Below are 21,536 nucleotides of genomic sequence, written 5' to 3'. Positions count from 1 at the left end.
ACCCATAACGTGAGTAATCGTCTATGAATGATATAAAATATTGTTGACCATTCCAAAAAGCCGAAGGGAATGGTCCACAAATATCTGTATGTATCAATTCTAAGACATTTGGAGACCTGGTGGCATCTAATCTTTTGGTTTTTGTCTATTTTCCCTTGATGCATTCAACACAAATTTTCAAATCTGTGAAGTTGAGGTTACTTAACACTCCATCTGACACAAGCCTATCAATTCTCATTTTTGAGATATAGCGTAAGCATTTGTGCCATAGTGTTGCTGAATTTTCATTATTTAATTTTCGCATAGTACCACATGAATCCACGTGCAAGGTTTCATTATATGAAGTAACAATATCAAGCATATATAACTTATCACAATACGTTAGAGAACCAGTACCGGTAACATTTGAATTTAAAGACAAACTAAATTCACCATTTCCAAAAGAACAATAATAACCAGATTTATCCAATTTAGAAACAGAAACCAAATTGCATCTAAAAGACGGTACAATGCAAGTGTCTTGAAAATCCAAATAAAAACCAGTATCTAGTAATAAACGAAATTTGCCAACTGCTTTGACTTCTACCTGCTTGCCATCACCCACATAGATATATCTTTCAACATCATTTAGTTTTTGGTAGTTCAGGCAACCATGCATAGAAACACTTATGTGAGTAGTAGCACCAGAATCTATCCACAAAGTATTTCTAGGTACAGAAACTAAATTAACCTCAGAACAGACCAAAGCACATATTATACCTTTCTTAACTCGCCAAGCGTGGTATTTTGGACAATTCGGCTTCAAGTGACCAGGTTCTTGACAAAAGAAGCATTTAGGAGGTCCCGATTCCTTTTTCTTTTGATCATTTCCTAAATGTTGTTTCTTTTGCACTGGCCCCTTAGTAGCACCTTCTTTTCTATTTCTTTTGCCCTTACCTTTAGAGGCACTAGCAAAATGAGCACTCTCAGTTGTTTCCTGCTTCATCATTTCTTCTTCTTGCACAAAAAAGGAAATGAGATCATTAAGAGCCCATTTGTCCCTTTGTTAGTTGTAACTGACCTTGAACTGGTTAAATTTTGCAGGAAGAGAAAGCAATACCAAATGAACTAGAAAATCATCAGAAATTTCTAGTTTCAATGCCTTAACTTTTGAAGCAAGATGAGACATCTCCATGATGTGCTCCCTTATGTTTCCTTTGCCTTTATACTTCATTGAAATCATCTTTTGCAAAAAAGTACTTGTTTCAGCCTTATCATTTTTTTGCGAAACATTGTTCAATTTCAGTAAGAAAAAATCTTTAGCATTAATAGACTGCTCATTCGCGCCTCTAAAGGCTTCTGGAACACCGCTCTTAATGATCATTAGACTCATGCGATTTGAGCGATCCCATTTTTCAGCATCCCTTTTGTTCTCCACTGAACTTGTGGCAGTAAGGATGGGTTGCTCAATCCGAAGTGCAAGGTCAAGAACCATGGAGCCGAGAACTAACATAATGTCCTCTTTCCATTCCTTAAAGTTAGTCCCATTAAGGACTGGAAGGTGATTCAAGTTGGAAGATATTATGCCACAATTAGCATTTGTTGTATTTCAGAACAAAATATTAATTAGTTTTCATGCTTATTAAACCAAAGTTACAATCAACAAAATTCAAATTATGACATCGCAAGATATCGACACAACATTAATATCTAGTCTTTGGACAACAATATTAACTTGTAAGAGATATCTTGTTTAAGTAGTAGAAAATATTGACAATAAAACATGTTAATCAATAAGCTCCTCTTTGGATTGACTGATTAATCACATGAAACCCAAAAATTATCATATGTTTACCACTATATATATATATATATATATATATATATATATATATATATATATATATATATATATATATATACAGAGAGAGAGAGAGAGAGAGAGAGAAAGAGAGATAGGTTCAGGTATTTTAAGTAAGTATTGTGTTATTGTATGCATTAATGTGGGCCAATCAAAATTTAAAATAAAAATAAATAATTAAATAAATAAATAAGGGTAAATATGTAATTTGATAATTAGTTTCCACAAATAATATCCTATAATTATGGTAACCATTTACTTTAACTACTAGGCTTTTTAAAACCACGGTAACCCTAATCAAACCATCTCCAGCCGTCACCTCCATCCTTATGCCTCCCACCACCGGCCGCCACCTTACCCTCTCCCTCTCTCGATTCCAGTCGCACGTAAAACACACATACAATCCACCCACACCCATTTCATTTTCACTTTCACACACTCCTTTTGTAAAACGTAACTTTTCTTTCCCCAATTTACCCCTACATTCAATCTCTCATGACAAAGGATCGGAGACGCCATGAACAACCTACTAACTCCGGTAGAAGGAGCCTGAAGAGGAAGCTGGAGGACGAATATAATTGAAAAATACCGAATGACGTGCTCCGATGGTCGTCTAGATCGAAGAAGGACGTAGGGCGAAGCAGTGAGGCTGCTTTCGTCCTTTGTGGCTTTGAAGTGCGAAGCAGGGAGGGTTAGATGAATAAGTCAGAAAAGTTCTCGGTTAGAACAAGGAGTCAAATGGGGTCTCGGTAGTGTTTGCTCGACAATCCCAGTGTTTCCCCCTTGTTTTGGCAGTCCCGATCAACGACAGGTAAAAAAACCAAAGCTTGATCATTTTTCTGCACTGTTAACCAACCTCAAGTCATGATTCTTTAGTCCAAAGAAAACCCTAAATTTCCCAGTTTTTTTTATTCATTCGCAATTTGATCTTGCAGACAGTTTCCTCCCAAAAGAAAGTTGTTTTGTTGTACCCGTTTAACTTCTGTTTATTGCTGTAAATTGGAAATTGGTTTTTCTTGGATTCAAAATGATGATTCTTTGTGAAAATGTGAATACCCTTAAAGTTATAGATTCCTCGTTTAGGTTGTTTGTGGTTCCTCTAAGTCTTGGTTCTATGTGGTTGACTTTGACCAATCATCAAAATAACGAAATGTATGGCAAAATAGAGTTCAGTAATATCAAGGGTCTCAAGTAATTATCCATCTCTTTCACATGTTTCAAATGACACCCATCAAGATTTCTTGAAATATTTTGTTTATTTATTGAGATTTTGTGTTTTTTTGACAAATTCTTGGTCAGCATTAGTGCAATTTCTGTTGGGTATGCTGTGGTTGCTGTTATTTCTTCATGGGTCAAGAACTTGATGAACAAAGCTTGGATCTTTTTTGTTTGTGATTAGGTTATATCTACTTTTAGTATTTTATTTAAAATTTTGAACTACCCAATCGAGTTTGTCCAAGTGGTTAAAAGTTATCTAATAGAAGTAATAGAAGTTCTAGATCAATATATTTTATTCATAAAAGGTAAATTCTGTCAAATTAAAGGAAAAGTTATCAATATATTCTATCCATTTCTAGATGCCCTTCTGATGTTCTAGAAGCATTAAATCAATTTGTGTATTTTATACCATTCCAATTCTATCGGAGTAGAATCACGAATTCAAATTCTATCGAAATGGAAACATGAATTCTAATTCTGTTGGAATGGAATATGGATTTTTTCTCATTGATTATACATGTTCTACATTTTTTGGTTATTGGTTTTGGTGCAGTTAACAAGTCCGCTTATTTTTCTAAAGGAATATAGTTTTTTATTTATCATTTGCTAATGCGTTATTGGATTCTAAACTACAATTGGATTTATTTTCACAGAAGTTGATACTTGAAGAACGGTCAACAAAATTAAAAGTGTTTCTTAGCAACATTATTCTTTTAGAATGAATTGGTGTATTTGTTAGATTTTGATGTTTTTTCCCGATTTGAAAGTTTTTTAGTTTTATTCTTTAACAATAAATGTAATTCTTAACAATTGTTACATGTATTCTATAAGAAATAATGTAATTTTAGTTTTAATTCTTCAATTGCTGGTTCGAGAAGGTGTTATTCTACAAGAAATTTTTAAAGTCATGATCAAGAAAATTTGTTATTCTAGAATATTATTATTTTTGAACATACTCAAACATATTCTGTCGGAATGTCTGAATTAAAAACCTTATAATTAGTAAAAATCGGATTTTTAAAATTAATAAAATCTATGATCCCTTAAAATAGAGAAAATGACAAAAATAGCCAATTACACTAATTGCATTACAAAAATAGCCAAAAAAAATCGGGATTACATATTTAGCCACCCATTTCGCAGATGAGAAGGTCCCATCTGCGAAATGGGCTTCTCATCTGCGAAAGTACAAGTGCCTGAAGCACAACTGTGCTTCAGGCACTTGTACTTTCGCAGATGATAATTTTTTTTTTTTTTTAAATTTTTTCGGTATAAATAGGGGTAATTTCGCAGATGGAGAAGGTCTCATCTGCGAAATCCTCTGATCCTATCTGCGAAATGATGCAATTTTTTTTTTTTTAAGTTTGACTATGGAATGAATTGGTTTGACTACGAAATGAGCTTTTCTATATAAAAACTTTTGTAGAAAAAATATCATTTTGGTTGTTATTTGTTTGTGAAATACTCTCTAACTCTACAATTTGCTCAAAAAATGATTGAATACTTGGTTTGTCTTGTAACCAAAATAATATTTTTTCTACAAAAGTTTTTATATAGCAAAGCCCATTTCGTAGTCAAACCAATTCATTTCATAGTCAAACTTAAAAAAAAAAAAAAAAAAAAAAAAAAAAAAAAAAATTGCATCATTTCGCAGATAGGATCAGAGGATTTCGCAGATGGGACCTTCTCCATCTGCGAAATTACCCCTATTTATACCGAAAAAATTTAAAAAAAAAAAAAAATTATCATCTGCGAAAGTACAAGTGCCTGAAGCACAACTGTGCTTCAGGCACTTGTACTTTCGCAGATGAGAAGCCCATTTCGCAGATGGGACCTTCTCATCTGCGAAATGGGTGGCTAAATATGTAATCTCGATTTTTTTTGGCTATTTTTGTAATGCAATTAGTGTAATTGGCTATTTTTGTCATTTTCTCCTTAAAATATGCAAATTTCCTTTATTAAATATGTATTAATTGACTAAAATACCATTCTACTTAAATTTGATGGTATTTTTCAATTAATTTTAATTCAATAATATGTATTAATCACTTTCTTAAAATAAATAAAATGATTGGTCCACATTTATGCATACAATAACACAATAATTAGTTTTAATAGAATAATCTAAACCTATATATATATATATATATATATATATATATATATATATATATATATATATATATATCCGACCAAATATTAACCTACATTTGGGTCGATTAATATCCGCATTGACAAACACATAAACCATAAAAAAAAAAATTAATAATAATATATGACAATAAATCATCTCGTCTAACAAGCCCCTTTTTGGATTGACTTATTAACGACATGTAACCAAAAAATAATTGTCGCATATTCATTATCATATTCGTGTTTCTTCGGCAAAATATCAACCTACCTTTGGGTCGATTGGTATCCGCAATAATAAACACATAAACCGTAATATTTAGATTCTTAGAAAATTATTTTTCGCAAAAATACATCACTTTGCGTCAATAAATTTGCCAAGAAAATAAATAATTTCATAACTGGATTTACAACCAAAATAATTTCATAAAAACTGATAATAAATTCAAATATCATTAACAGTGCTTATCGAATAAAGATGTAGTTCTTTAATTAAATTGCATGCACACTAACGTAATTAAATTGTAGACATGCTGACAGCACTAAACATTATCACATAAAAAAAAATGCTTTCTTAAATCATATACACGGCAAAGTCAAATAATAATAAAAGCTAAGAGAATATATGTGTATTATATGTACAACGAGAGATAATATAAACACAAGGGCTAAAGGCATTTACGAAGTACATGTATATGTGGTCTCCAAAACAACTTACCACTTCAAGACAAATTACAATCCACAAATATTTGCATGTTAATTTAAAGTTGTATTGGCACAAATAATATTTATTAATTTTATCTAATATGTACATAAGCAAAAATATCAATAGCCATTCACAAAAGACAAATATATATATATATATATATATATATATATATATATATATATATATATATATATATATATATATATAACATAATACATAGCATTCGCATGACAGACTTTAATTGTTACTATCAAACTTATTAGTCAAACATTAGTTTTAGACAATTGCAAAGCAATCTCAGTAACAAAAGGTAAAAGCAAATAGTACACGAATTTAACAGTTTTAGACAATTGCAAAGCAATCTCAGTAACAAAAGGTAAAAGCAAATAGTACATGAATTTAACAACTCAAACAAAGATACTGTGCCTTTAATACGGATAATCGTAAAATATTTGAATTTTTACTTTTCTTTTGGAGCAAGAAGCAATCTCAGTAGCAAAAAAATACAAATATATATTACATTCTTCATTATTCATCGACAGTCAAAGAAAAATCAAGCATCGGATGAAATAAATAGTTCTCGACGTAACGAAGAACGGGTATGTTTCAAATATAATGTTAGAAGTCTTAAACCAACAGAAAATTTCTATTATCAAATTCAAGAAGGCTCTGATACCAATTGTTGAAATTTTTTAATAACTTAATCTATGAATGCGGAAGCTTTTTAAGGCCAGACCTTCAAACTCGAATCTGAATAAAAGAATAATAAGAAAAGGAGGTTGTGTACTTGCTTCCATTGAAGCTTTTGGATCTGAAGAACAAACTTGGTTTTCCAGGTTATTTCAAGACAACCTCTAAGAACCCTCAGCAATCCAAAAAATGAATTTGTGAATTAAAATCGTCCTTTTGATTTTCTACTCATCACATATATTTATTGATGGAGATAAACCCTAATGTGAGAAATTGAAGGGATCTTGACGATCTTAAGTCAAACCGGGAACTCAAGCCACAAATGGTAAGTGAATATCGGTCCATCAACAATCTTATACATTTGCCATAATATTTTGGATTTAAATGATAACAATATATATGTTCATTTATAGAATGGTCCCATGATTTTCTAACAGATTGGCTATTTTTGGTTTCTACATGGACTTGGCGAGTCAGTGGGCTGACTCAACGAGTTAGTTAGGGTTTTCCCGACATTTTGGACACCACATGTACTCGATGAGTTGTCTAGAAACTCGACGAGTCAACTGGGGTTTTCACGGTTTCTCGAGTTCTGAAGGAACTCGACGAGTTGGGTCAACATGGACTGTTGACCTTGACCGTTGACTTTGACTTTGACCAAAGGTTGACCATTTTGACTTATGGGGGTATTTTAGTAATTTGGAAATTTATGGAAGTGGATCATGGGTGGATGTAGGTGATTGAGTTTGGAGTTGTATTTAGGGAGTTTGACATTATCATCCCGAGCTACTTGTGAGGTGAGTCCTCATTATACTAACAGGGTCGAAGGCACCAATGTTGGCCTTTCTTTTGGATTATTATCCTGGTTATTGCATGATGATATGCTTAGTGACATGTTAGGTTGGTATCCTGGTATATAGGATGATGCTATGTTAGTGACCGGTTAGGTCGGTCTCCTGGTATATAGGATAATGCAATGTTAGTGATCTGTTAGATCTGTATGATTATTTGTACATGCTAGCTAACGTATGATATTTATTTGCACATGATTGTTTGATTGGGGTTAGGTTGAGGCGGTCATGCTTTGTGCTTGCGCCGACATACCCAGGGCGGATCGGATATACTGCAGACCTGGTTAGGGCATACTAGTTAGGCTGAAGGCCCAGTGAGCAGTCCGGATAGGCTGAAGGCCCTGAGAGGTGGTCCAGACGTGCCGATGGCTAGGAGAGTGGTCCAATAAATTGATGGTGTTGCGAGGCGGTCCAGTGAGGCTGATGGCACATTATGTGTGTTGTTTGTTTATATGATACGGTTATGGTTTTTTGGCGTTAGTATTTTGAGGGAACTTACTAAGCTTCGGGCTTACAGTTGTTGATTATGTTTCAGGTATTTCTGATGATTGCAGGAACGCGAAGGCGTAATCGTGCACCTCCTTATATTTTTGTGCTTTGATTATGGGATACTCTGACATGAAACCATTTTGAAAACAAATTTGTAATAATTATTGGTTTTTGAATGATTTAAAAAGTTTTAAATTGGCATGATTTCATGGGTGTTACATTTTAGTCCCATAGTCTTGATGCTCATGAGTATGGCTTACTCTAAACAATAAGAGTTGTTCTATCAGGCATTTTTAGGTGCTAAGAATGTTGAAAATGTGATCTTGGTCATTTTCATCCCTCCATGTAAGAGTTATGGTGTTTTGGTTTGAGTATTAAGTTAAGGTATTGATTTTTGACCACTTCTAGCCATGGAAAGTCATAAAGGTAGAATATTTATGATTTAGAATGACATTTGGGTCTATATCTAAGTTTTGGATGTGAAGTCTTAATGGATTAAGCACTTTATATGGAGGGGTGGATTCAGGTCGAGTACGTTGGGCGTACCAGGTGGTATTTTGCGCGTATTGGGCAAAGGACCCGTGGTTTGGATGGGTTGCGACTACGCACAATGTAGTGACTGAGTACGTAGGGTGTACTCAGTATGTGTGGACATTCCCTTGATATTTTGACTTTCTGACTTTAACCTTTGACCAAGAGTTTGACCAAGTTGACTTAGGGGGCATTTTGGGTATTTTGAGTGGTAGTTGACTTTATGTCCCTGTTATTTGTGTAGGCAATCAGTAGAGGCAATATTCGGAGCAATGATTTGTTTATCTATCTTTTCAAACTGAGAGGTGAGTTTTCCTCACTATACTTGAGGGTTGAAGGCACCAATGCCAGCTCACTAGGTAATGTATGCTGGTATATAGGATGTTACCATGCTGTAGTGATTTGATAAGATCTACATGATTATCTGTTTGCTGGTTATATGTTTATTTGTTGCATATGTCGACATAGTGCGTTTGGGTTGAGGCAATACTACTATGTACGGAAACCAACAAACCCAAGAGCAAACCAGACATAAGTTGTGAGCCAGAAAGGAAATTCAAACTTATGTTGTGGACTCGGGAGTAATCTGGACATAAGCTACGGGCCAAATGGGCAGACCAGACCCATGATGTGGGCTCAGGGTAATCCAATCTGATGGCTGTGGAACCAATATGCATGTTGTTATATGGTGTGTGATGGTATTTTTGGGGAACTCACTAAGCTTTAGCTTACAGTTTAAGTGTTATACTTTAGGTACTTATAATGACCGGGGCAAGACGAATGCATGATCATACACATCTTATAGTGATGTGTTTTGGAGATTTCATGATACTCGGATTTTGGGACATTTGGTTCTTAAGAATTGGTTTCTGATTGAAACAATGATTTTTACTAATTTGAAAAATGAAAATTTTATTGTGATTTTTGGGATGTTACATTAGAAGTGTTATATTAGTATCAAATATAAAAAAATTTACAAAACACAATTATTTTAGGCCAGATTAGAAAAATAAAAAAAAAACAAATAAACCGTGCCTTGAAAAAAGCTCATGCCATAACGCGATAAGACACACCTTGATACTTTATTTGAGCTTCACGCTTAACAAACTTGTCTTGGACATTTTTGTAACGGCTACACCACGCCGTGCGCTATGGCATGCCTTGAGGTGAGTCATGATGCACTTTTTTAGAACCATGATAATATATGATCCTAAAAGGTCACAGTAACAACAACTTGATGCAAATATATTATTTATAAGAATTTGATCATTGATAAATAAATATAATATTGTAATTAGTTAGAAATTATTTATTTAATGAAAATATTAATTTTAAATGTTAAGTATCAAAACGTATCATAATATATTAAATGTATGATTTATTATGTTATCTACATCTTTTTAGACCAAAAGGGTTTTTTGTCTTGTATGAATTTATATATTTTATAAGTTATAAAAATTAGAAGAGTTTTTATAGAAAAACAAGTCTCTTTTTTTTATAAAATATTCAAGGAGACTATATAGAAGAAAAGACTTGCTTTTGATTAATTTATTCAACACACCATGCTCTTAGAAAACATGGCTAGATGATTTGATAAAACATGGTTCTTAAAGTGTTAAGACCCATGAGATAAAAACTTAAAGTAATGACTTAAAAGAACTAGTTTTCTCCTTTCTTTCATAAACTAAAAACCATACAATTTTAAGCTTCTCGTTTCCATATTTATCTTTAGTTTTGTCTTTTAAAGTGTTAAGATCAAAGTAAGAAGAAGTTGATACTTAACTTGAACTCTCATTTAAAAGAAGTTTTGTTTTGTTCTTAAATGCTTAAGAAATTCTTTTATTACAACATGGAGACTAGCATCTTATTAAGCTGACTAAATGTTGGTGGATATTTCTAGAAAGTTTCTTCCTTAAAACTTAAAGCTATCTTTATCAACTTTCTAATTGCCAAAAGTAACAAAAGTCTTTAAAGGTCGTAACACATTCCTTCTTTAGTTGTTTTAATCTTTCTAAGTCTTACAAAATGATTTTTAGTGGGAATAAATTTAGTTTTATTTTTATTCAAATCTTAAGTCTTCCACTATTATGTTTATGTTTTTCAAACAATTTTTGATTAAAAACTTAAAATTTTTTGACTGATCTATCAATCATTATAACTAGAGGGAATTAGATGCGCCATTGGCGCTGTGTACATTGTTTTGTTTGGTAATCTGAAACTGTAGTACATAACCAACCATATTATAATACTAATGAAGTGGGATTACATATATGAAATGGAGGTTGAAATCGGTTACACGGTGCCGATTACATTAGCAAAAGATTACCATTTCACATTTTTTGGTAACAAATGAGTAAAAGGGCCAATTCGGGGAAAATGAAAAAAAAATAACGTGATGTGTTTTTTTACATGCTTTAACCCATACTGAATTGTATAGTAATGGACCTTCTTTTTGTAGTCTGTCACGTTTAGCCTACAGCCTGCATCATTCACGGGTGGATTGGAATCACAAAATGATTTTAGTTTCTGAAAGATGAACATTGCATAGTCAATAAAATATGTATTTAAAAAAGACTTCAATACACCCCTAAAAACTTGCCATACTCCCCTTGAATCCAATTACCAAAATGTTACTTTAATTTAATATTATAAAATTCAAGAAAAAAATAAAATATTGAAATGGTAGAATACTCTTACCTGTCACTAAGTGACCATTTCACTCCAACTATATTAAAACACATCATCATTGTCATATAGCTATTGTATGAAAGTAAAAATAATAATAATTAAAGTTTCATAAACTGCAACTCTAAAAATAATTAAAAATAAGAATAAATAACATTGCATATGAAGCAAATGTAATAAGAAACATAAATTATTGCAATTGTCCTTAATTAACTAAATGTAAAATTCTGAAAAATAAATAACATAAGTCACATTATATGACCTTCTCGGTGTCGGATAACATTTGTAGTTTCAAGTAATAACTCCACCCCCTAAAAAAAACAAAAATAGGTGACTTTTGATCAGATCTAAAAATTTGAAGGGGCGATTATCTAAAATTAAAGAAAAAATTAGTTGAATTTTAGGATAAATGTTTACTCTTACCAGATTATTGTTATCTTATGAGCATCAACCCTATCAATTGGAAGTACTAACTACAGATCAAACAAAAATGAATATGAAGATGATTGTTTTTAGTTTAGACAATACATAAAGTACAAACTTGATTGCAACAATATTCGATTCAAGATGTAAAGTTCAATTTTGTATCAAAAAAAAGTTAAAACCCATATCCATTGTGAAGTTGGAAATTGAAATCCAATTGACAACGATAGTCAAAGTATAATTTTTTTTTGGCAAAGTGAGAGTAATAAGATATAGAACCATAATTTAGAAGCTTACCATACATATTGTACAAACCTCCGCAAGAGGTAAAAATCACCATTTGCATCCTACAAAACCATAAGGAAAGCCCTTGTAATTATCCATAATTGTCCAGAAAAGACCAATTTTAATGACAGTGGTGGTAATGGCTGTGCAATGACTTCCTAAAGTATAATGTTGTAAACGAACAAACAGAAGTAGGATGCTATAATCAACAAATCAACAAAGGTATGTTGCTATTTATTGCATTAATCCAAATAAGATAAAAAGTATGTTTGCGGACTTGTGAATATTGATGGTATAAGTCTTTTTAATTGCCATATAGGTCAACTTAAAATTTGAAATGAGTGGCATTTCCTTGCATAACTAACCTTTGAGCATATATAGTTAATCTTCTACTAAACAGATGAAAATTATTGGTTGGAAACAGTAACTAAAACTAATTATTCAGTTCACGTAGTATATGTAAAAACAATAGAAAAAAGGCATACAACAAATGGACCTTATTGCAGTAAAATGTGAACCTAAGTTATGTGAGCAAAAAAATCAATCAACAATAAAGTAACTTAAAAAAAATAATGACAGAGCTATGAACAGTATGTGATCATCTTCTTACCGTGCTTTCCATAGTCATGTTGAATGCTCTTTTATAGTCGGTGTACCATCTCGGTACGTGATGGGGAGCGGGACCGGGAATGGGAATGGGAACAGGACAAACGGAAAAAAAAATATTTCATCCTCTCGAGCGTGTATTTTATGTTTCTTTTGCTCTTGAGATTCATCTTCCCCATTTCTTATACGTATTTCATTAGATGATCTAATTCGACGATTTTGAATCGTTGTTGTTCTTACATGGAACCTACAAAGCTTCCTTACCTGTAAAAGTTAGCTCACAACTTTACACATTTCTTTAAATGTATATTTACATAGAGAAAGAAAAAAAGAAAATAAAAAGCCTAATGAAGAGACATTCAAATTTAATCTGTGTGCACCAATGTTCTTTAATGACATCCTTAAAATTCTCTTGTGCTACCGTAAAACAATTATCAACCAGAGGAAATCTAACCTGAAATCCAATAATACAAAATATCATTATTCAATAATCATTAATGATTTGTTTAAATCAAATAAACATAAACATGAAAAATTAAAATTTAATGAATAGTTGAATAGTAACGAATGTTATAAGCACCAGGTCTACCAACTTTGAAGATTCCTTACGTCAATCTGAGATCAACACCAAACAGAAACAATATCATTCCTTTATAAACATTTGGAATAATCTCTAAATCTTCTATTAGACGGGACCGGTTTTGTAATTTTTTGCTGTTAGAAGTATAAACACAACAGTTGATACATGCTCTTTTTATAGGTCTATCTTTAATGTTTGGTAAGTTGGACAGATTTGCCCCTAAACATTGAAGAGGCATCTCTTGTCGAAGCTCCTAATAACCACAATAACAAAGTTATGAGATTCATCACATAATTGATTTTGTGTGTATTAGGAGTGGGTAATAACAAACCTCATCTTTTGCCTCTGTGGTTCAACATCAAACATATAAATGAGTTGAAGATTGACATCCAAATCAACCCGAAACAGAAAAGTAATCAAACCATATATCCAAAGATATTTGATGACCAAACTTACCTTACCTGCACTAAGATTAAAAATATGTTACAATTTATAGCAATTGACTAAATAAATGGTAAATGAAAGAAATACCAATGTATGTTTATAGATTTTTTTGTGTAAAATCCTACTTTCAGGTCTTCCTATTACAACATTGTACTTTGAAAAAAAAAGTACAATGTTATAAATTGGATATATTTTTCAAAGTACATGACTTGATAAGAAAAAATATGAAAGTACAAGGTTGTAATAGAAAGAAATAAAGATTGGATTCTATAAATATAATACATGAAACAAAAAAGTGGAAGTACAATAATATAAATGTTTCTTACCTTTCAACCAATTGCAAAATAAGGTCTCTGGATTGAGGATTACCACCTGATTTACTGCTGACTATTGGCAATAGCAAATGCACCCACATGAAAAGCCCCACAACCAGGTCCCCTTGACAGGCCTATACAAAATCAAATATTATTGAACTTGATTGTTATCCTCCAGAAGATATTAAATGAATTAATAAGTTACCTGTGTGATAGTACATAATAGAATTGGAAGCTTATCTTCACCTTGATATTTAGAACCCTCTTTTATTATTTGGAAGAAGGCCGATTAAAACATCAGGCTTATGCTCTTGTCTATTATTCTCCAATACATCAACCTACACCCACCAAATGGCATTAACAATATAAAATATGATAAAAGCTTGTCAGTCACACCAACTTTTTATTAGATTTTAAACCTCACCTGTTCTTGGAAAAATAGTTTTGTATATCCAACTTGATACGTGTGTGGAGGGACACGATATTGTTGTAAAATAGCAAGTGATGTACTCAGTGGATCCATACAGATAATGTTCTCCGATATCGAAAAAGAGAGCGGTGTGTCACGGACCACGTTTCTGGAAAATTCCACGATCGTCTAGAGAACTCCGGAACGATCAAGTATATTCGAGAAGTCTACGGAGAGATCAGGAATGCTCTATGAGACCCTGGAAGATGCTAGAATATTGTAGATGTCCGTGGAACAAAGGAGAACGATCCGGAATAATCAAGAGGACGCTAGACGAAGCTAGAACGACCCGGAAGACTTTGGAAGGATCTAGAACCCGCTAGATCATACAAGAATGATTTGGATAATGTCGGGACGACTTAGAGATTTCTAGAACATCGTATACAAGTCTACCATATTCTAGAGTCTTGTAAAATCTATGTATATAACAGGAAGAGTCTAGATTAGTCATGAATGATCGGGACCTAGAAACTTCCATTTGAGGAGGTGTAAGGTTCCTATAAATAGGGGGAGGACTCATTTTTCCAAACCATCAAGAAGTTGCCTTGTAAAGAAGTTGAGTTATATAATAGAAGCTTTCTTGAAGTGTCCCTTGTCGTAACTCTTGCTTCCTATGTTCGTTAGTACATCTAGATCGTCGAAGTTAGCCTGATTTAGTCGGAGAAGCACTAAGTGGCACACGGTATTGACTAGTCTAAAAGAGTCATCTCGTGACACGTGGTATCAGAGCAAGGTTCGAGCAAGTAAGAGACCATTACGATGGAAGCAGCAAGTGAAGTATTCAACTTTCCCCCTATCATCGAGGAGAAAGGAAGGAAGTCCAAGAAGAGGGATCAATCGGTTGATGCCTTGGCAAGCTTAGAAAACAAGCTTACAAGGACAGAGATTAACGTCGGTGAGATCCTTGAATGGAAGGATACCGTCGATCAATTCGTTGCTGAGATAAGTGACACGAGCGATGGATTGAAGGAGACCATCGGTGTCATCAAGGAAGAAGTCCTTGGACTTATCAACACCCTGCGGAGTGAGTTCCGTGAGAAGGTAGACGCATTACAAGCCGAAGTAAACCTGTGCAAGGCAGCAATCACTGGAGGGACCATTGCAAGAACGTTTCCGCACACAGAAGCACCCAAACCATTGACGTATGGAGGTAAACGCGACCCCAAAGAACTTGATGAATTCTTTTGGTCGATGGAATGCTACTTCAATGCTAGTCAAGTGAAGGACGACAAGACGAAGGTAGATACAGCCGTACTCTATCTATGCGAGAGTGTAGCTCTATGGTGGCGAAGGAAGCACGGTGATATTGAAAAAGGATTATATACCATAGACACATGGGAAGAATTCAAGAGGCAACTCAAGAGACAATTCTGCCCACATAATGCTGAAGACATAGCGATGAAGAAACTTCGTGGGCTAAAGCATATGGGATCCCTCCGAGACTATATAGTTGAGTTCACGAGCTTGATGCTAGAGTTACCCGACATGCATGAGAAGGACAAACTTTTCTATTTCATGGATGGACTACAATCTTGGGCCTACAACGAGCTCAAGAGGAGAAATGTCAAAGACATTGACGAAGCTATTGCCGTGGCAGAAGATCTAATGGAATTTCGAAAAGAAAGCACGGTTAAGAAGAATAGTGGGGGAGAACAAACTATGACGGAACCGGAACCAAAACAAAGCACACCCCAACCTTTAAATACGAAAGGAAAGGAAATCGAAGGAAAAAACCGAAGAGAAGAACGAAAGGAGATCAAGTGCTACTTGTGTGATGGTCCTCACTTGATCCGAGACTGTCCGAAGAAAAAGACTTTCTATGCGATGGTTTTGCAAGAAGAAGAAGACAAAGCACAAATAAGCTCAATGCGTTTTCTGAACTCAATATCGAAAGATGAGATAAAATCTTCTAAGAAGGAAGAAAATAAAGGAGGGAGTCTCATGTTCGTCGAAGTTAAAGTAAATGCAAGGAACACTAAGGCGCTAGTAGATTCTGGAGCAACACATAGCTTCATCGCAGAGGAAGAAGCAAGGAAGTTGGGTATTCATTATACAAAGGAGTTAGGTCGGTTGAAGGTTGTCAACTCTCCATCTAATCCGATCCTCGGAGTTTCTCATGGAATACCCATGAAGATTGCAGAATGGGAAGGGACCATCGACTTGATAGTGGTTCCGATGGACGACTATCGCATGGTACTAAGAATGGATTTCCTGGATATGGTATGTCCTTGGTCATTCGAAAGAGACAACACCCTGCGTATAACCAAGGGATCAACTATCCATATAATTACCTTAGTAAGAAGAAAGACAAAAGCTCGATCCCTTTCAACTATGAAGATGTGTTATGACAAGAGCAATATAATCAAGAAGAATATGAAGCCAAAATGGGAAGTTCGAATAAGTGAGGCATGTTTGAAGGAACAGGGATCCATATCCCACATGACGAGTTACTCAAGGTTTTACGAGGCTGAGAGAAGAAATAGGATTCAAAGTACATCAAGAAATAAAAGCACGCCTTACTCGAAGAGATACTTTGGAGAAAACGAAAAGACACGAAGTAGCCCCATGACAACATCGAGACATATGTATAGAAGACTTGACGAGGACGTCAAGGGTTTAAGTGGGAGAGGGTGTCACGGACCAAGTTTCTGGAAAATTCCACGATCGTCTAGAGAACTCCGGAACGATCAAGTATATTCGAGAAGTCTACGAAGAGATCAGGAATGCTCTACGAGACCCTGGAAGATGCTAGAATATTGTAGATGTCCGTGGAACAAAGGAGAACGATCCGGAATAATCAAGAGGACGCTAGACGAAGCTAGAACGACCCGGAAGACTTTGGAAGGATCTAGAACCCGCTAGATCATACAAGAATGATTTGGATAATGTCGGGACGACTTAGAGATTTCTAGAACATCGTATACAAGTCTACCATATTCTAGAGTCTTGTAAAATCTATGTATATAACAGGAAGAGTCTAGATTAGTCATGAATGATCGGGACCTAGAAACTTCCATTTGAGGAGGTGTAAGGTTCCTATAAATAGGGGGAGGACTCATTTTTCCAAACCATCAAGAAGTTGTCTTGTAAAGAAGTTGAGTTATATAATAGAAGCTTTCTTGAAGTGTCCCTTGTCGTAATTCTTGCTTCCTATGTTCGTTAGTACATCTAGATCGTCGAAGTTAGCCTGACTTAGTCGGAAAAGCACTAAGTGGCACACGGTATTGACTAGTCTAAAAGAGTCATCCCGTGACAGGTGGGAATACCTGATTGGATAACTAAGGGGGTGTTTGGATTAGATTTTTAGCTTATTGCTTATAGCTTATTTGTGGTCGGAATAAGCAATAAGCATGGGGAGGAATGCTTATTAAAATTAGCTTATTTAGCCTAATAAGCTGGATTTTATCCAAACACTTAAATTAGCTTATTGTGGGAATAAGCAATAAGCAGCTCTTCTTTTCCTATCCAAACACCCTCTAATCTGGTCTATGTATTTCATTACCTCCAATAAGACACACAAATACTCTCCTTTTTCATGCTCAATCACATTATTCTCCAATGGAGAGAACCAATTTGAGTTTGGCCTGCATCTGGGGATTGCTGTTGGCCGACTTTGATGAATGGGTCACAATAAACCAGGATAAACTTGTGAAAGTCATTATATAAACAACAAAATAATTAGAAGTAGAAAGGTAAAATCAATTTAAAAGTACCGTAATGATGAGGCGACGACGGTGGGTGATGTCGATGTGTCGGCAACGGAGGGTAATGGCCACCGACTTCTTGTCCACTGCGAATCGATGAAGCATGATGGATTGACAACTTCTTCTCCACCTTCTCCACAAAATAGGTGTGTGAATCTTCGTTCTTCAGTTATGCAAATGACGGTAAAAGAGCAAAGCATATGAGGTGGTGGATATTTTTAAGCATCGACGGTGGTATAGAGGTGGAACGCAAAATCAACGAATCGAATAACAATCTTGAATCGATTAAAAACGTGGCAAGATGATAAGAATGGAATAAGAGAAGACACCACTTACTCGAACATGGAAGCGAGAAGGACGGCGATTCCTTGATACCCACCTGTGTCTAGGGTTGGAAGAAATTTCAGGGGTGAAACAACAGAAAGCATAAAAAAACAAAGAATAAAAGAGGGGGGTTTTACTTGAAAAAGGTGAATAAAAATAGAAGATAAGGATAACAAAATTATAAGGCAGTTTGTGTTTCTCCTGAGAAGAAATAGAAGTTTCAGTGTCAAAATAAGAAAGCAACGAACTTCTGTGTCGAAACATAAAAGAGAAAAAAAATTACTGTTCCCCAAGCTTTTAAGCTTTTATGTATATACTAATAAGAATTGTGTATTTGTGTTTTCCATGTACCATGAAAGAGATAATCTTCACGAGTGTCTATATTAATATATATTTATTGGTTTGAAACAACTTATATGGATATATCTAAAGCATCATCATCCTTATCGTCGACTATTTCTAATAGAATCGGAAAACGAAAGAAAGAAGATGATTATATCTTGAGCTAGTTTCATAATTAATATATAGTAAAAAAAAAATTAAACATTGATCGAGAATTCACAGGTTTAATTCGCAGTAACCATATTTTACAAATTAGACATAACGTTTCCACGTAAAGTTAATTAATATCGTAAATATTAAGCAAGTCCATTTTGTTGTCAATTCATTAGCCCATTTTTTCATTACATTAGTAGGCTGGGGCTTCTTTATGAGTTTATGTTGTTAAATTATTCTGGGTTAATTAAATGGGCTGAATAGGCCTATTGGAGTGGAAAAATCCGGTAAAGGTGGGCACGTGTCGTACAGTTAGTTCGTAACGCGTGGAGGTATCTACGGGTGCCTGAAGCTTCAGCTGAAAAGAAAAGTGAAAAAGAAAATGAAAATGTCGAGTTCAGTTGTAGCGTACAGCTTCCGCCATATCCCCCCTTTAAAGCAGCGCTCTATCCGGTACTTCTCTCATCAAAGTCCCCTCCGCCGTCGTCCGCTCTGCTCCCCGTGCTCCGTTCTCGTCGCAACCTCAACATCGTCTTGCAGTCTTCCAAATTCGGCGTCTTTCACGGGCAATTCTTTGTTTCGTAGGATGGAGGTGATCTTTTTAACATATTTCCTTGATTTGGATTCGTATTCATGTTGTGTTTAATTTTTTTCTGTTATAATTTGTGGTTACGGCACCATGACTTGAAATTGCGTTCGTTCGATATTCGATTCCGATTTCTGCAGATTTGTGTTGTTTTTGGGCTTTTAGCTGCTTAAGTTGTTGCGATGATCGTCTAAACGAACACTCGACATTTCTATTGAATTTCGATGCTATGTGTGCTTCTTCACATCATTTTCCTTGATACTCTCCTTAGATGTTGCGTCTTGTTATAGGTGTAATTTGTAAATACTACCAATATTTGAGCAAACAATTTGTGGAATACATATAACGGGCTTATAAAGAAAAAAATGGATGAAATTGACTCTATGTTTTGTCAAATTGAATTTAGTACGTGAATCACTAAAAAACGGTGTTGTGATAGCTAAGTAATAGTTCATTTCTACTAACTACAAACCCTATGATTGTTTGAAACCAAATTATATCCATTTCTAATCAATCAGAATGCCGAAACCCTTAAATGTCTCACATAATTTGTTAAACTTAAAACAGTGACTTGTAAGCATATTCTGGATAAGAGGCAAAGATTTGTTTCTAGATGCTCTGTGATCTTCTTAATATTGCTGGCTGTTTTTCAGTTTAAACATGTAATGAAGTGTAACAGTGTGTTATCTTTTAGTTGAATATGGTTTTTGTATTCATACAGCGATATTGGGCTGCAAGCAGCATCAATAAGAATAAAGGAATGGTGGAGCATTTGCAGCGTTATGGAGTTATTCAGTCAAAAAAAGTGGCTGAAGTGATGGAGACTGTGGACAGGGCTTTGTTTGTACCTGATGGATCCTCAGCCTATGAAGACAGCCCTATGCAAATCGGCTTCAATGCCACCATTTCTGCACCTCACATGCATGCTACTTGCCTTCAATTGTTGGAGAAAAATCTACAGCCTGGGATGCATGCTTTAGATGTTGGTTCAGGTATATTCTCTCATCTCATCTTTTCCTTTTATGTCCATGGATTATAAACTTATGTAAACCATCAACCATGTGCTTTCAATTAATGAACTTTTTATTTAAACATGTGTTATCAATTCATAGTTACCTTTTATAAATCTGTGCACACTTTATGCAGACATGGATCATTATTACCCATTCAGTCACTTTACCTATACTGTCAAATTGTGAAACATGGTTACTCTATTCAATGACATCAACTCTATAACGATTTAAATAATGAAACTTTTCTAGGAACTGGATACTTGACCGCATGTTTTGCGCTTATGGTGGGCCCACAGGGTCATGCAATCGGTGTGGACCACATCCCCGAATTGGTTACAATGTCGATTAAAAACATCGAAAAAAGCGCCGCTGCTCCATTACTCAAAGACGGATCTCTCGCCTTACATGTCGGAGGTGTGTCATCATCCATCAGACATTTTAATTAATCTGTTTTAATTTATGAGTGTTGTAATAATGACAGATGGAAGAGAAGGGTGGGTGGAATTTGCACCTTATGATGCTATTCATGTTGGGGCAGCAGCACCAGAAATTCCACAACCACTGATCGATCAACTGAAGCCTGGGGGCAGGTTAGTCATTCCAGTTGGGAACGTTTTTCAGGAACTTAAAGTTGTTGATAAGAAGGAGGATGGTTCTGTGAGTGTGCGTAGTGAAACTTCAGTACGATATGTTCCACTCACAAGTAGGGAAGCACAGTTGCGTGGCTACTGATATCAATCATAGTATTTACGGTTTAGTAACCTCGATGGCAATTCTGTAAATTGGTTTTCACGTATGCGGCTTTAATAAAAGAAAATACAAGGGACATTTTAAATGCTTAGTTTTGTAAGAATTGGGTTATTGATGTTCGGAATACATTACACATGAATACAACTCTCTTCTCAGTATCGGGCCATCCACACTACCCATTTTATCAAATCCTACAGTTCATGAGATACCTATCACTAACATATCATTCTATCTTAATTTTTTTATTAAATTTAATTTGATATACAATAAAAATACAAAAAACATATAATTTTTTAAAATAGATTTTCATTAAACTAAAAAAGACATTACATTAATCGAATAATACAGCGACAATTTAAAATAAAATAGAAGAAAACATAAAAACAAATTAAACTAAAAC

General features: G+C 34.5%; 1 protein-coding gene across 1 annotated transcript; it reads left to right on the top strand.

Moving 5' to 3' along the window:
• The first annotated feature begins 19,142 nt into the window (after nucleotides 1-19,142).
• On the top strand, nucleotides 19,143-21,294 carry LOC111904630 (protein-L-isoaspartate O-methyltransferase 1). Its single transcript, XM_023900372.3, has 4 exons — nucleotides 19,143-19,379; nucleotides 20,095-20,365; nucleotides 20,636-20,800; nucleotides 20,868-21,294. Exons 1-4 carry the CDS (start codon nucleotides 19,170-19,172, stop codon nucleotides 21,116-21,118), a joined length of 897 nt encoding a protein of 298 aa, XP_023756140.1. The 5' UTR covers nucleotides 19,143-19,169; the 3' UTR covers nucleotides 21,119-21,294.
• Nucleotides 21,295-21,536: the final 242 nt, after the last annotated feature.

The sequence above is a fragment of the Lactuca sativa genome, chromosome 4, assembly GCF_002870075.4.
Source record: "Lactuca sativa cultivar Salinas chromosome 4, Lsat_Salinas_v11, whole genome shotgun sequence".
NCBI lineage: Eukaryota > Viridiplantae > Streptophyta > Magnoliopsida > Asterales > Asteraceae > Lactuca > Lactuca sativa.
The sequence above is the reverse complement of the archived record's forward strand: the minus strand, read 5'-3'. Positions and strand labels throughout refer to the sequence as shown.